At 44.1% G+C, this 13,667-nt stretch overlaps 1 protein-coding gene across 2 annotated transcripts in view; it reads right to left on the reverse strand.

Moving 5' to 3' along the window:
• Positions 1–13,667, reverse strand: part of LOC147617134 (synaptotagmin-5-like) — a 91,000-nt gene that overhangs the window by 40,838 nt on the left and 36,495 nt on the right. For both annotated transcript variants that reach the window (XM_086776727.1, XM_086776728.1), the window contains exons 6-10: positions 10,005–10,106; positions 9,834–9,908; positions 9,536–9,615; positions 9,295–9,445; positions 8,775–9,011 (exon numbers count right to left, since the gene is read on the reverse strand). In XM_086776727.1, the coding sequence (XP_086632853.1) occupies positions 8,775–9,011; positions 9,295–9,445; positions 9,536–9,615; positions 9,834–9,908; positions 10,005–10,106 (645 nt within the window). The remainder of the gene's footprint in view (positions 1–8,774; positions 9,012–9,294; positions 9,446–9,535; positions 9,616–9,833; positions 9,909–10,004; positions 10,107–13,667) is intronic.

A 13,667-nucleotide genomic window follows, 5' to 3' on the forward strand; every position in this document is an offset into this window, starting at 1 on the left:
GGCTATCGAGCGTCTAGGGCAAGCTGGATCCACACCAAAGATAGCTCTCCACAAGTTAATAGGGAGACCACCATGTAGCAACACAACCACAAGAAATGCAATATATGGCTCGTGTAAGGTGCCAAAACCTCTTCTGAATCAATTGAGTAATCCCAAAGCTTTCCTAGTGTGGCGTGAGGGTATGAATCCTCTAAATAAGTCCGAGTAGTAATAGTCTAGAATTCCTCATAGTGTAACTGAAGAAAGGCAAACTCTTCAACGGATTGCAATCCATTCCCACTCATCAGGATCCCATGGGAGACGTCTAATGGGAAATCCCACACACCGGGATCCCATCAGAGATGTCTAATGGAAAATCCAGCATAAAGCCACAGGCACCAAGAACCTTGAGTCACCAACTTAGGGGGAGCATCAATAGACTAGTGCCTCCATGAGTGACCCACAACTTTCACACAGCAGACAACAACTCCGAGGAAGAAGTCCTGGGTGTCACATCTCATCAATCTCCATCCTGCCAGGATAGTATAGGATTCAATGGCCACCCCCATGAGGCATACACTTGGAGATCTGAAACAGAAAAAAATCCTTCCATGGCTCATTTCAGTTCCTGAACGAAAGCCTCTAACCACTACCTTGCAAAGCAAGGCTCTGCATTGGATATATGGATCTATAATATTCATCCCTCCTTGTCTGGGACGAATGATAGTCTCCCATGCAACTCTGGCTCGAGTGCCATCCAAACCAGACCAAAAAAAGTTGCAGACCAGCCTTCATAGCTAACCAATGTATCCTAGTGAGACGCACCTACGCGAGATTATATACCAGGCTGAGGCAAGCAGTACTTGGTTAATCACCAAGGCTTTAGAGGCCAAGTTTCCTTATGCTCATGAGAACTAGTGCAAACTCCTACATATGGAATACATCGATCCCAACCTGACATCCCAAGTATCTCGTAGTGCTGCCTCTCTCAATCCAAGTAAATCCAAGTTCTGCACCCCAATTGACTCTCACCGAGTCACTAACCCAAAAACCAACAGATTTGTGCCATTCGATAAGTGTTGTTGTGGCTAAAAAGAAATCCTCCAAGGAAATCTGAAGAGAAGAAAGGAAAGTGCAGGAGGCCTCCAGATACATTGCAGTGTCATCTACAAGCTCAGAATCCATAAGTTCCTCCTCTCTACATAAGGGTAGACTTAGGCCAGATACCCTAGGAATGGATCAAAGATATATACTCATAGCCTCAGCCACAATGAGACATAGCAAGGGGGCCTGGGGAAATCCATGACAAACAAATTGGAAGATCTGGAAGCACTCTCCTCTGTGAACTTGAGTCTACGCTTTATTAGTGTTAATCTTTCATCATTATGAGTGTACTTAGGTTGCATCCACCTTCACTTAGTGTTTTGCATTATCACATAGCCATCTTGCTTGAGATACTCCTGTTTTCTAACAGGTTGCTCGCTTTAGCCCATTCCACTCCCTTCCAGAAGAATCATATGTTGCTAGTATAGAGAGTATAAATCGTTCCCATGCAGCTCTCTCCATAGGGTGCACCACCCCTTCATATCCTCCTCTTTTATCAGTTGGCTGCTTGACTATATTAAAGTCTCCCTGAATGGTCCAATTATCTACATGGGGAAGCCATTCTGTGACAAGCTGTGAGAAGGAAGTCCTCTCCCCTCTATGATTGGGAGCATAAATATTGAGGATACCAACATGCATATTGTCGTGTAGAACGATAATCCATTGTGCTCTGGTAAGCATCATAACATCATGACCAAAATAATGCAAGCCAGAAGGACTCAGAAACTCAATTGCATACACCACCCTTTGACACGTAGCCCCAGACCAAAAAAGTGTGACCACCTAGAAGCTTGCCATAATGATTGCATTGGTTGTCATCGAATTCATGCTCTTGCACTAGTACTAAGACCTCCTGTAATCCTTTGTCATCCACCAACTCAGGTTCATCCTCATCCGGTAGAGAGCTTAACTCTCACCCACTATACTCTACAAGGTTGCTCGAATGAAACACCGGATGCATCCTCCAATGGCTCGGTAACTCCAGCTTGAAGGCTACACCACTGAGCTTCTTGATAATCTTGAATAAGCTAGTTTGGAAGAAACTTCCCCGACCCGTTTGAGCCTCTGCTTCGTGACTTCAAATAAACCCAATCTCCTCCTTTGAAGGTACTATCCCGACTACGTTTGTCAGCCTCGTGGACTTGCTTTGTCTACGCCTTCCATATTTCTTCCCGAACTTGCCACAATAGATGGTCCAAATCTTGAACCACCGGCGGTATAACTACCACCTTTAATGGAGTACCCCGAGTCTTTGCTCTTGTTATTCACCCTTCCATCACCAATGGTTACATCTTGTTACAGAGACCAGATGGCTCACATTTTCGACAAAGGATTGAGATTGTTGGCAAAGCACATCAGTGCCATATTTGTTGCCAGCAGGGTCATCTTGCTAGAGATTGTCCAAAGGCCGTATTAGGAGGCAACATGGATATGCTCATCAGGTGTCTTACCCTACAGCCAGTCCTGCACCTCGACACACTACACAATGATGGGTGATAGTTAGGAACGGCAGGCGGCCTTGGACCCCCATCCTAGCACTGGTGCCTATGCACTCAGTGGAACACCCTAACCCCTTTGCATCCCTGGCTACACATGATGATGGTTCTACTGCACAAGATGAGGATGCTTTGCAATTCCATTGTCACGGTGATGAGGATGCATTGCAACTGGAATGTAATGATGATGATACACCACCATACTTTGCATTACATTCCCCTTCTCCAATTCTTGAGAAGGGAACAGATTTCTCCCCGGAATGGGAAGGAGAGGTGGACCTCTCCTTGGAGCATTTCCCCTCCCTCACTTATGCGAGACGTGTTCCTACCTTGAAAGGGGTCCTTCATCCACGACATCTGGTCACAACTTCCAGTCCTTGTCTTCATGAGGATTGTCTCATCGAACATTCAAGGACTTGGTGGTGTTTTTCCTAGTTGTTGGAAATAGCTTATCAAGAACCAGCTTCACTCTACAGTCGCGGAAGGTCCCATGGACATTTTACTCTTGCAGGAGCATAAACTCGATGCAAGCCAAAGTGATAGATTTGGCAAGTTATTATCCAGTCACACCTTTTGGTCGGGAGCTATAGGGACCAAAGGTAGTGTATGTATTCCGATGTCAGCCCCTATCTTTGCCTTGCATCATTGGCCATGGTGTCATTCTACCTACTATAGCGCAGGGGATCATCATTATGCAGGATGGGAGACACATTGGTATTCTGAACATGTATGCACCTAATCATAGAGGGGAGAAGATTTCCTTTTGGAAGGCCCTCACTAATTTGGTTCCTCATGTAGATCATTGATTGGGGGTGACTTTAATATGGTTGAGCAACCGGCAGACAAAAGAGGACAAGTGGGTATGGTGCACCATACCCACTTGACAGCCGTCTTGGGAGAGGTTTATTCTCTCTATACATGGCAGAGATTTTTGGCTTGAAGATGATACTCAAAGAACGCCATCCTCTCTCCTCTTTGATTGGTCTAATAGGAGAAGGGATGCAAGGTGCATCTATGCACGCTTAGACTGCTTCTATGTTGATGATTGGTTTGTTGTATCTACCACCCATCTCTATCCAAAATGCCTCATTAGCATGAAATGTGAGCTCAGCCCGCCTATCCATGGGCACCTGTAACTAGAGATCTGGGATCCAAGGACTCAAGATGCTTCACGTGTGCCCTTTGAAGCACAGCCTGATAGCTTACTCGTTGTCGAGATCCTCTTCTTTCTTGGCCAAAGCAACAAAGTGATAGTGCTAGCTAGTCCTCTCGAAGGCTCTCTCAAGGGTTAGGATCATCATAAAGCCTCCAAATCTCTCTTACCTCCAATGAGGTATCTATATCCACATAGAGAGAGTCTAGAATGCGAACACAAGGTGACACCTTCTGTCTCCCAAGTTCCACATGAGACACAAGAGAGCCGGGCAATGATCTGACTTGGTAGTACCATGCAAGATGGCAATAGTACCTCCCCTATCTAGGCCACAGTCATCCACATAAAACCTATCCAACCTTGCAAAGATACATCCATCCCCGCTTCTACGGTTATGCCACGAGTAAGATAAAAGAGTTAGGCCTCCTGGAGGCGGTAGAATGGGATAAGGAAAGAAACCATCCCCTAGCCATCTTATTGCTAGACTTTGAGGCGGCATATGATAGAATTGATTGGGATTTCCTTGAAGGGACTCTTAGATGCATGGGATTCTTTCATGTGACTGGATCAGAGGTGTTTCATACTTGTATCGGGATACTCACAATAAAGTGCTCGCATATGGTGGTAGAGGTGATCGCTTCCAGATATCTCATATTGTACATCAGGGATGTTGCTTGCCCCCCTGTTATATCTCATCATCGCCGAGGCTATGAGCATCTTTCTTCACTCCACTACTCGAGTTTCTGGTTTGAGTCTGCCCTTGTGCAGTGAGGATAAGCTTTTGGACTGTGAGCTTGCTGATGGTACTGCTATGTTCCTCGAGGCCTCACACACATGTTTATGTCCCTTTCAGATTGCATTGTAGTTTTGCCTAGCTGCAAGTTAGGGTTCTATTCTTCTAGCTTGCTATTCCTAGGTTAGGACATCTATTTTGCATTTCGTCGTTGCTCAGAGTTCCGTAATCATCATGGAAAGACTTCTGCAAACGTTTTTTCTATTGCCTCTAGGGTTTCATCACCGGCTTCTGCACGTGTCATCAAGGACCAGATGAGGGATTTCAGCCCTGCATGATGAAGTAAGGGTTTGATGGGGCATGGAAGCACACTATACCCCAATTGACCCAAGTGCAATGAAGAGAACCGAAATATTCACTTTCAGTGGGGCAGAGAAGCACAATGTACCCCAATCAACCCAGGTGCAATGAAGAAACGCAAATAAATATTCACTTTCCCCAAACCCAAACTCGTGCACTCTTGGAATATAAGTGCTCTATCCTATCCAAGCACTCACAATGTACACGGATGCCAGAAAAAGAAAAAAAATTGCAAGTGCCCTAGGCTCTGATACCAACTGTAGAACACTTGTGCCTATGTGCTAGGGTTTTTCCAGATATAGAAAGAAGAGTGTGGCAGAATCACACATACAACACGCACGAGTCCTAAACTACCACTTTGTATTATGTACCAAAAAGAAGTAATACAAATGAAATTACAAAATGTGGGTGAGAATGACAACGTCCAATCACAACCCTACAACCTATTGTACACTCATGGCTAGCACTTTGCCTACAGAGAAACACTTTGTGAAGTCCAACACTAAGGAAAGCAGAATGAATAGGACGATTTGGCTACCCATGTATATATATATATACACCAATGCTCCTAGTCGACCAGTAGTATTGTTGTCGACCACTTGTACCCAATATGTCACCATTTTCCACATCATCATTACCACATGGCAATGCCACGTGTCAACTGCGCTATCCAACTTTTCTTGTCGACTCTGCTAACTGATGTCAGGCTGTGCCCTGCATACTCATAAGTGTGTCACACCTAGGAGAGGAGGGAATACATTGTGAGCTACATCCCACCTGCGAGAGTCTGCATAAGGGTCCGCGAGAAAGGTGTTGAGGGTTGGGATGCGCCACATTTGGGGCAGGGGGTGGGGGGACATTTTCCATCCCTAACCATCACCCAACACTGGGCTGGCTACTGCTGCGGTGGAAGATGCAGGCATCTTCTGAACACATCTACCCCGTATCCTAGCATGCCTCCTGCTTCTGGGGAAGCCCCTAGCAATGTGGCCCTGCTATTGACAGAATCAGTACTGGTCCAGTTTCCCGGCAATCTCCATCCTATCTGAAATGTGAATCATCCGGTCTCTGCAACATGATGTGGTCTGCCCTTCTTCGCCTCTTACCCGCCCTTTTGGCATCATCCCTCTTGCCCCTTCTCCGCCCCTCTTCTCAGCCCGTCCTCCTGCTCCTCCCTCTCCCATTTTCTTGACAGTGTGAGTGTACAGAAAAATATAAGTGTGCTTAAGTCAGCTAATTCCATTTTGATTGGCATTACGGCGAATCCCTCTTCACTGCCATTGGTTGACCAGACGAAATGTCAACTTCTCCCAAGACGAGCTGCAGGTCTTCCAGCCTGATATTGAACAGGAAACACAACAAAACCTTATTAGCTGGATCTATGGCTCTTCTCTTGCCTGCTTTTATGTACGGATTGACTTCTGGCAGCTCTCCCCACTGAGCTGACTCATCATTTCTAGGATACTCGTCTACTTGATAGAGGCTTCTTCGAAGAAGACTTTGACTCCCCGGAAGCCACATCTTAGGCACTAGCCTGTAGCCCTCTTCCCCTTGGTCAAAAGAAAATTTTCCTCTTCAAATATCATATAGATTTTGATCCTATGGCAGAGGACTAATCACTCCCCCCCATTTCACTCAGGCTTCCAGGCCTCCCGCAGGCCTATTGCAAGTTGTTGAGGTCCATAGGTGCTGCTTTTGGTCAGGTTCTGGAGGTCCTTGCCCTTCCAGGACTACCCTGCCGCGCAGCGGTCATTGCCAGCACTGACGGGGTGCCCAAAGTTATAGTCCTTGTCTCTCATCCATCCATTTCAGATGATCACATCATGTTGTAGAGATCGGATGGTTCAAATTTCAGATGGAGGATGGAGATTGCTAAAAACTGGACAAATGCCGATTCCGATGAGGTCCATATGTGCTGCTTTTGGTCAGGTTCTGGAGGTCCTTGCCCTCCCAGGATTACCCTGCCTCGCAGCGGTCACTGCCAACGCTGATGGGGTGCCCAAAGTTTTGTCCTTGTCTCTCATCCATCCATTTCAGATGAAAAGGCAGCAAGGAGGCAGATGAAGGGGGAGCAAGGAGGCGGAAGGGGTGGAGTTGGACAAAGGAGGTGGAAGAGGGGGCCGGGGCCAAGGCCGGCAAGAGCACAGGAAGGTGGAGAAGGGTGCCCGGAGTGGGAACGGGAGGCTGGCAAGACAAAAGCGATCGGGGAAAAACACAAGGGGGAAAGCAACACGAACAGAAAAGAGACTTCTGTTAAGTAATATAAAATCATACAAAGGGAGATCTCAAACCAAAAGTTGGAGATCTCAACCAATCAGGGGCAGTATTATGCTGCTATAAAAGCCCCGTATGAGTGGAGGATGAGAAAATGCCATGGTTCCACTCTCTCATAAATATGTTGCGCAAACAATACGCAGCTCTAGAAGATCCCTGTATACAGGCCCGGTGGCCAAAAGAGTATGAACAATGTCACTCCATATACTGCAAATACACTGGCCTTTGAGCATCTGGTCTTCCAGATATGCCATGCCATGATACTCCCAGGTGGTGTCCATACTCAGCGGAGGTGGTGTGTATCATAACTGGGGGATATCCTGAAGCAGACACCTCTGAGCTATGCTGAGTGTCACAATCAAGTGAGATCTGAGAAATATTCCTGCTCCTCACAGAGGCTGATTGAATACACTGTACTATGCGCATTTAAGCCAAAGAGAGGCAACATTAGTGACTGCGGCCACATTACTACTAGGCAGACTTACTGAAGGGTTCACAATATGACACCACCCATACTTTTGGAGTTCTAGAGGTGTCTATGCAGTAGCTTTTGATCATGCAAGGTCACCCACTTTCTGTGGTTGTGACGGCCCACATCAGGATAGCCCAAACTAGAGATTATTAGCAGCGTTACAGCTGCCATGCTCGCTTTGGAAAGGGCATGGAAGGGGTTGCCACCCAAGCAGTGGAGACAATCAAGGCCATCTGAACCGAAGTGCACATTATTCTAGAGTCATTGGGGAGGATAATTCACTCACTGACCGGAAGCATAGTGCAGCTTTCCTTTGCATCCATCACTTCATGGAGAGACCAATCCATTGTCGCTTCATCAAATGCCAAAAGAAAACCTTTTCCGTTGGAACAACCTTCATGCACAGAACACTCAGCAGTGATTATAGAGTTGTGCACAAAGTCCTTTCATGTATGCAAAAGGATAGCTTTGCTCATGGAGTGTATGCAGAGGTACATCCAACATCACCTGTGGAGCACATGCAAGGATGTCCTAGTCAGAACCTTAGATGTTTTGTGACATAAAAGATCAGGGGAGTTAATTGTCAGACAAGAGGTGGTGGGCACACTTTCATGCCTACTCATTGCAAGTACACAACTTGGGAGATTTTAGCCATCTTAGGACATGCCTGTCAAGGGAACCCATCTTGGTCGCCCATCAATCTTGAATAAGCGACCTTGCCTGTCCAACCTCACCCAAGCCAACCAGAAAACAGAAAAAGGGAAGAGGGGGGGGGGGGGATATATGTGTGTGTGCGTGCTCTAAGACATGTGGTAAGAGTTGGAGAATAGGTGTCTGCATGCCTATTGATGGCATCATAACACCATGTTCAGTTGGGGTGGTGGTTCCAAAAACCTCATTCTTTTATATTCTAGACATAAATATCTTGAACTTGGACCACTTTTTCCCGCTTAATATAGATCTTTTACATTGGGAAAAACGATACACATGTAGAATTGTGTTTAGATCTTTTTGGTTCCCTTGATACGGTGTTTTGTGTCATGTACTTCCTAGCATTTTTAAGTGGTTTGGTTTAAAACCAAATGGTATATTGTCTAGCATCTTGGATAGTATTAGCATGCATTTATGTTCACAAGAAAAACATAACTATACATATCAAGCATGTTTTTGGTTAGGTAGAAGCCAATTCTGGATGCACCTTACCTCTCCCCTATATTTCATTGAGCTTGTGTACTTCATATCAAAATCCTTCACAAGAGGGACCCATAGGTCCATTAACTGTCCTGGCTTCAACTTCCTAAGCTCCAGTTTGGCACATCCAAGAAACTCTGCTTCTTGCACTCCTTCCTCATCCAAAACTCTGATAAATAGGCTTTGAGTGGAAAGGTCCTCTACCTCAAACTTGAAAGTCTCATTCCATATTGGGCTCAGATCATTGTCCTAAGAAAGAAGCAAACAACTTTGAATTAGGAGTCAGTTCAAAGCTTTCAAATTTTTCTCTTTTCTTCTCAATCACCACAAGACATGCATAGTCATGCACGTGTGCACTCGCACACATTCAAGCACAAGCATGTACATGCACACATGCACATGCCCGCAAGCGCACACCCTTGAAGATGCAATATTTAAATTAGGTATCATCGGACCCTGAAAAGTAACCCCCCACACCAAAAGAAAGAAAAAATCTGCATGAACACCTTTCAAAGCAGAGGAAAATCCTTACTACTGTTTTACTTTTTTTCATTCGACTCGGAATAGGCCTTATGTAAAGTATTGCAAAAGGATCAGACTTCCCAATCATATCTTTGTTCAAGAGGTTTCTTCCCTCTACCAACTTCACTTCTAAAACTCCAGTAACTTGTAATTCAAGGTTACTGGGAAAAAAAAAGATAGATTTGCTCAAAATTTTATAATTCGAATGGCCTGAATCATAACTAGCAAAAAACAAAATACTTTATATATACCTATAATCTCCTGGAAAAACCTTGAAAATCTGACGCATTGGCCAGATCAAGGAATCAGTGATAGCTGTTCTGATTAGTCCCTGCAAGACTAGACTTTTATTTTACTATAGAAACAAAAACCACCAGTGCATTTCCTGCAAGAGCCATCTAAATGTAAACTACTAGAGTGAAATTAAACGGAAAAATTAGCTTTTCTCAATCCTTTTTTTTTATGATCATGGTGAGCTGAAATGTGGTACTTTGAGAGAAACCATGTTGACAAGGAACTACTATACCTACAATCATGATCATGGCTCACCTCAACCATGTTTGGTAACCCCGGAACTGAAGGAACGTTTCGACCAACAACCTTTACATCAAAGTCAAATGTTTTCTGCAGAAAAACATGTAGGTGTGGTAAGATTTAGGCCAAAAGTTACAAGCAATCCCATCATCATGCTAAAAATATGAGTTATAGTTTAGCACTCACAAGCTCTCGAAATGAGTAGACGACAGCTTGAAAGCATGGGATATCATTGAATAAGGGTGTGAAAGTGAGTCGGAAGGTTCCCACAAAATTGGCATGCTTTATCTGAAACCATGATTTTAGAACACATCAAATCCTAATCATGGAAAACAGTACATCTAAATCAACACACACACATTTTTTTATTGGCAAAATCGCACTTTCTATTACTTTACTGTATAAAGAGAAGAGCCCCTACCAATGAGGTGATAGCTCAAGTGGTGAAGGTGTTTGCTAGGACCAAGAGATCCTGGGTTCAAAACCCCCCTTGGTGCTTCCACGGTAGCATCGCCTATGAGCGGATAATTAAGCGCCTACGGTTGGTGGAAAATCGGTAACTACAAGAGGATCTTGGGCCTAAGGCCAGTCAAAAAAAAAAAAAAAAAAGAAGAGAGAGAAGAGCCCCCAAGATAAGGGCACTTCTCATACAATGTACAACCAAAAGCAGTGGGAAAACAAAAATCTAAATCTACACACAATATTAGTGAGAATCCAACCTTGAGGGCTATATATCTATATATCTCAACATTGTCATTGTAAAACAGTTAACCTACTCGTAAATTATATAAATGACTAAATCAAAGTTAATGTAAACACTGGGTCGAGGCCACCCCTTTCACGATGAACTTGAGCAACTTCGCTCTTGCGCCATTGCACTGCAGCTTGCCACCACAGTCCCTTGATATGCCCTATCAACTATCTTTTTGTTGTAATAATTCTTTCTATTTGTTATGATCGTTAGTACTAGCCTTCATTGTGGCTGATCTGCTCTGTATCTCCGGAGTTCTGACAGAAACACTGTACACAAACCTTTGTATGAATGTATGCTTTTATGTGTGTGTGTGTGGGTGTGTGGGTGTGTGTGTGTGTGTGTGCGCACGCACAAGACTTCAACATAAACTGGAATACTGGAAGATTTCTACTTGGCCTCTTCATGTCAGGCTCAGAATAGTACAATCCATTGCGATGTCCTATGTCCAGTTCTATTTGCCCTTGCTGCATTGGTCCTCCAGGGATATTTCAGCTTTTATGTCTCAAGCTATGGAGATATTATGGAAGACAAAAACTGCTGTGAAAGCATTGAGACTGATGAAGATGAAAATGGTGTGCTCCGCAAGGATGCATGGTGGACTTAATGTCCTCAATATAAAATATCATGTACTTGCAAGGAAGGCTACAATGTTGCATACTTTCTTCCGTCAACAGCAGCCATGGACTTGTATGTTAGCATCCATGTGTGTCAACATGAGGACTTATGCTTATGGTCATTGGATTACCGGATCATTGGGAGGCTGTGATTGGGAGATTTGTAGGGAGGATACCTGGTTGTCCTTTCTCTACTGCGCTCATACTTGACTGGAAACAAGTTCTCTCTAAGGTCAAATGGGCTCCTGATAATTGCTTGGAGACAAACTTGATGAGGAAAGAAAGTATTCATTGGAGTGCCATCTTTGACACTCCACTTGCTTTACAGGAACCTGTTCGGGCATACAATCTTATGAAATTGGGAATTAGGTATATACATGATGTGGTAGATGATCGGGGATATGTCTTATCCTTTCCTCGGGCCACTGCTTCCTATGCATTGGAAATGCATCATAGGTTGATATGGAAGAAAATTGCTGATTTATTGCATCCCTTTTTACCTATTCCACCCGTGGCTGACACAGACAGGCTTATGGATTGGAAATTGCAGCCATCTACTACATGCATTCATCTTATTCCCCTTCCTGCCTTAACCTCCATCAAAGCCTACAGGCTTCGTCAGCTTGCCCCATGGATTCATCAACATGCTAATTCTCTGTGGCATATAAGGAAGCCCCTCTCATGGTGGCGGAAGAATCTCCGGATGTTGTGGAAGTGTAAAATGCCATTGAAACAAAGACTTTTTCTTTGGAGATGTTTGACAGGCACATTGTCAGTGGGGGTCATACTTGCTAAACGTCACATTGCACCTTCCACATGTCTAAGATGTCAGGCTCCCTCAAAGACTGTTCTTCATCTGCTTTGGAACTGCCCTTGTTCAAGGATCCTCCTCAGGAGAATTTCAGATTTTCTTCGGCTCCGTTTCCCGAGTCACAGATTTGGGAAACATTTCTAGCTTTTTGGCAGATATATGCGGTCCTTGTCCCAATACTCACTATTTCTCTCTTGGGTGAGATATTGGGCTCTTTGGACAATTTGGAGTGAGCATAATTTGGCATACTTGGGTTGACAGAATCACCAGTCATATGAATCCTTCGGAGCCTCATTGCGGCAATCCTTATATGATGCCTGCCATGAGGGTGATATGGATGCTTCTTTTTTAGAGCTTTTCTCTTTATGTTTCTGAAATTTGGGATACTCTCCGCTTCGGAGACTTCCCATCTTGTAAATTTATGAGCATATAAATATACTGCACTGGATATTACCAAAAAAAAGTGTGTGCATGCACAATATGTGCTCTTGTGTGTGTGTGTGTGTGTTTGTGTGTGTGTGTGTGTGTGTGTGTGTGTGTTTGTGTGTGTGTGTGTGTGTTTGCAATCCATGAAGCACATCGGAAGCTGTCAAATGATCTAGATATGTAAGCAAAGGATGAGTAGCCACAGCATATAGCAACGCACTCAGAGGGCAACCCTGTCTTACAGATCTTTCTAATTTCCAAGGGTCGGTAATCCGAGATCCAAGTATCAAAGAAGCATCACTATCACTGTAGAGGAAGTACACAACACGTTGCAACTTTAAACCAAAGCCCAACTGGGCCATAGTCATGGCAACAAAGTCCCAGGAAACTGTATCAAAGGCTTTTTCAATATCAATCTGAAGCACAAGTACATCCTGTTTAGTATACTTGGCATATTCCATACCAATATATGCATTAGCCAGATTGTCATTAATCTGCCTACGAGGAATGAAACCATATTGAGCAGGATGTAATCCATCATGCAGAAAACCTTTAATTCTGTTCGCCAGCATTCTAGTAACCAATTTATAAATAACTGGCATAAGAGTGATAGGACGCCAATGCGAAAAGGATTCACAAAGATGTCTTTTAGGAAAAAGCTTGACTAATCCTTGCTTCCAAGACATTGGCAAACAGTCATCTTGCCATGCTTTATTGATCATGAATAAGATCACCTCTTCCGATGTGCTTCATGGATTGCAATTGCCCAATGGCAAACAATTTTTAGCACAAGCGTATGCTGATGATTCTTTTTGTATGCCCCGCAATACGCAATCGGATGTGCAAAGATTAATGGAGGCACTAGAGCTGTTTGGGCAAGCTGCTGGCCTTTATGTTAACTTTCAGAAATCTAAACTTTTGGCTCTTGATGCTCGGTCTTGGCATAGTTTAATTTGGCCAGGTGAAATTCCTTCACAAATGCATGTAGTCAGACACTTGGGCTACCCATTGGGATGGCATATTTCTAATCAGCAAATGACTCAATGGGTGATGCAACGGTTGAATCAGAAACTTAATTACTGGAAGCTTTCTACATGGCCATTGCATGTTCGTTTAAGGATTGTACAGGCTATTGTCATGGCATATATTCAATTCTTTTTGCCACTAATAATGTGGAGAAAAGTGGACATTGATCGTTTTATGTCTTCAGCCATGAGCATTTTTTGGAAAACCAAACATGCTAA

The sequence above is a fragment of the Cibotium barometz genome, chromosome 37 (genome assembly GCF_041138505.1).
Source record: "Cibotium barometz isolate CiBa-2024 chromosome 37, ASM4113850v1, whole genome shotgun sequence".
Lineage (NCBI taxonomy): Eukaryota > Viridiplantae > Streptophyta > Polypodiopsida > Cyatheales > Cibotiaceae > Cibotium > Cibotium barometz.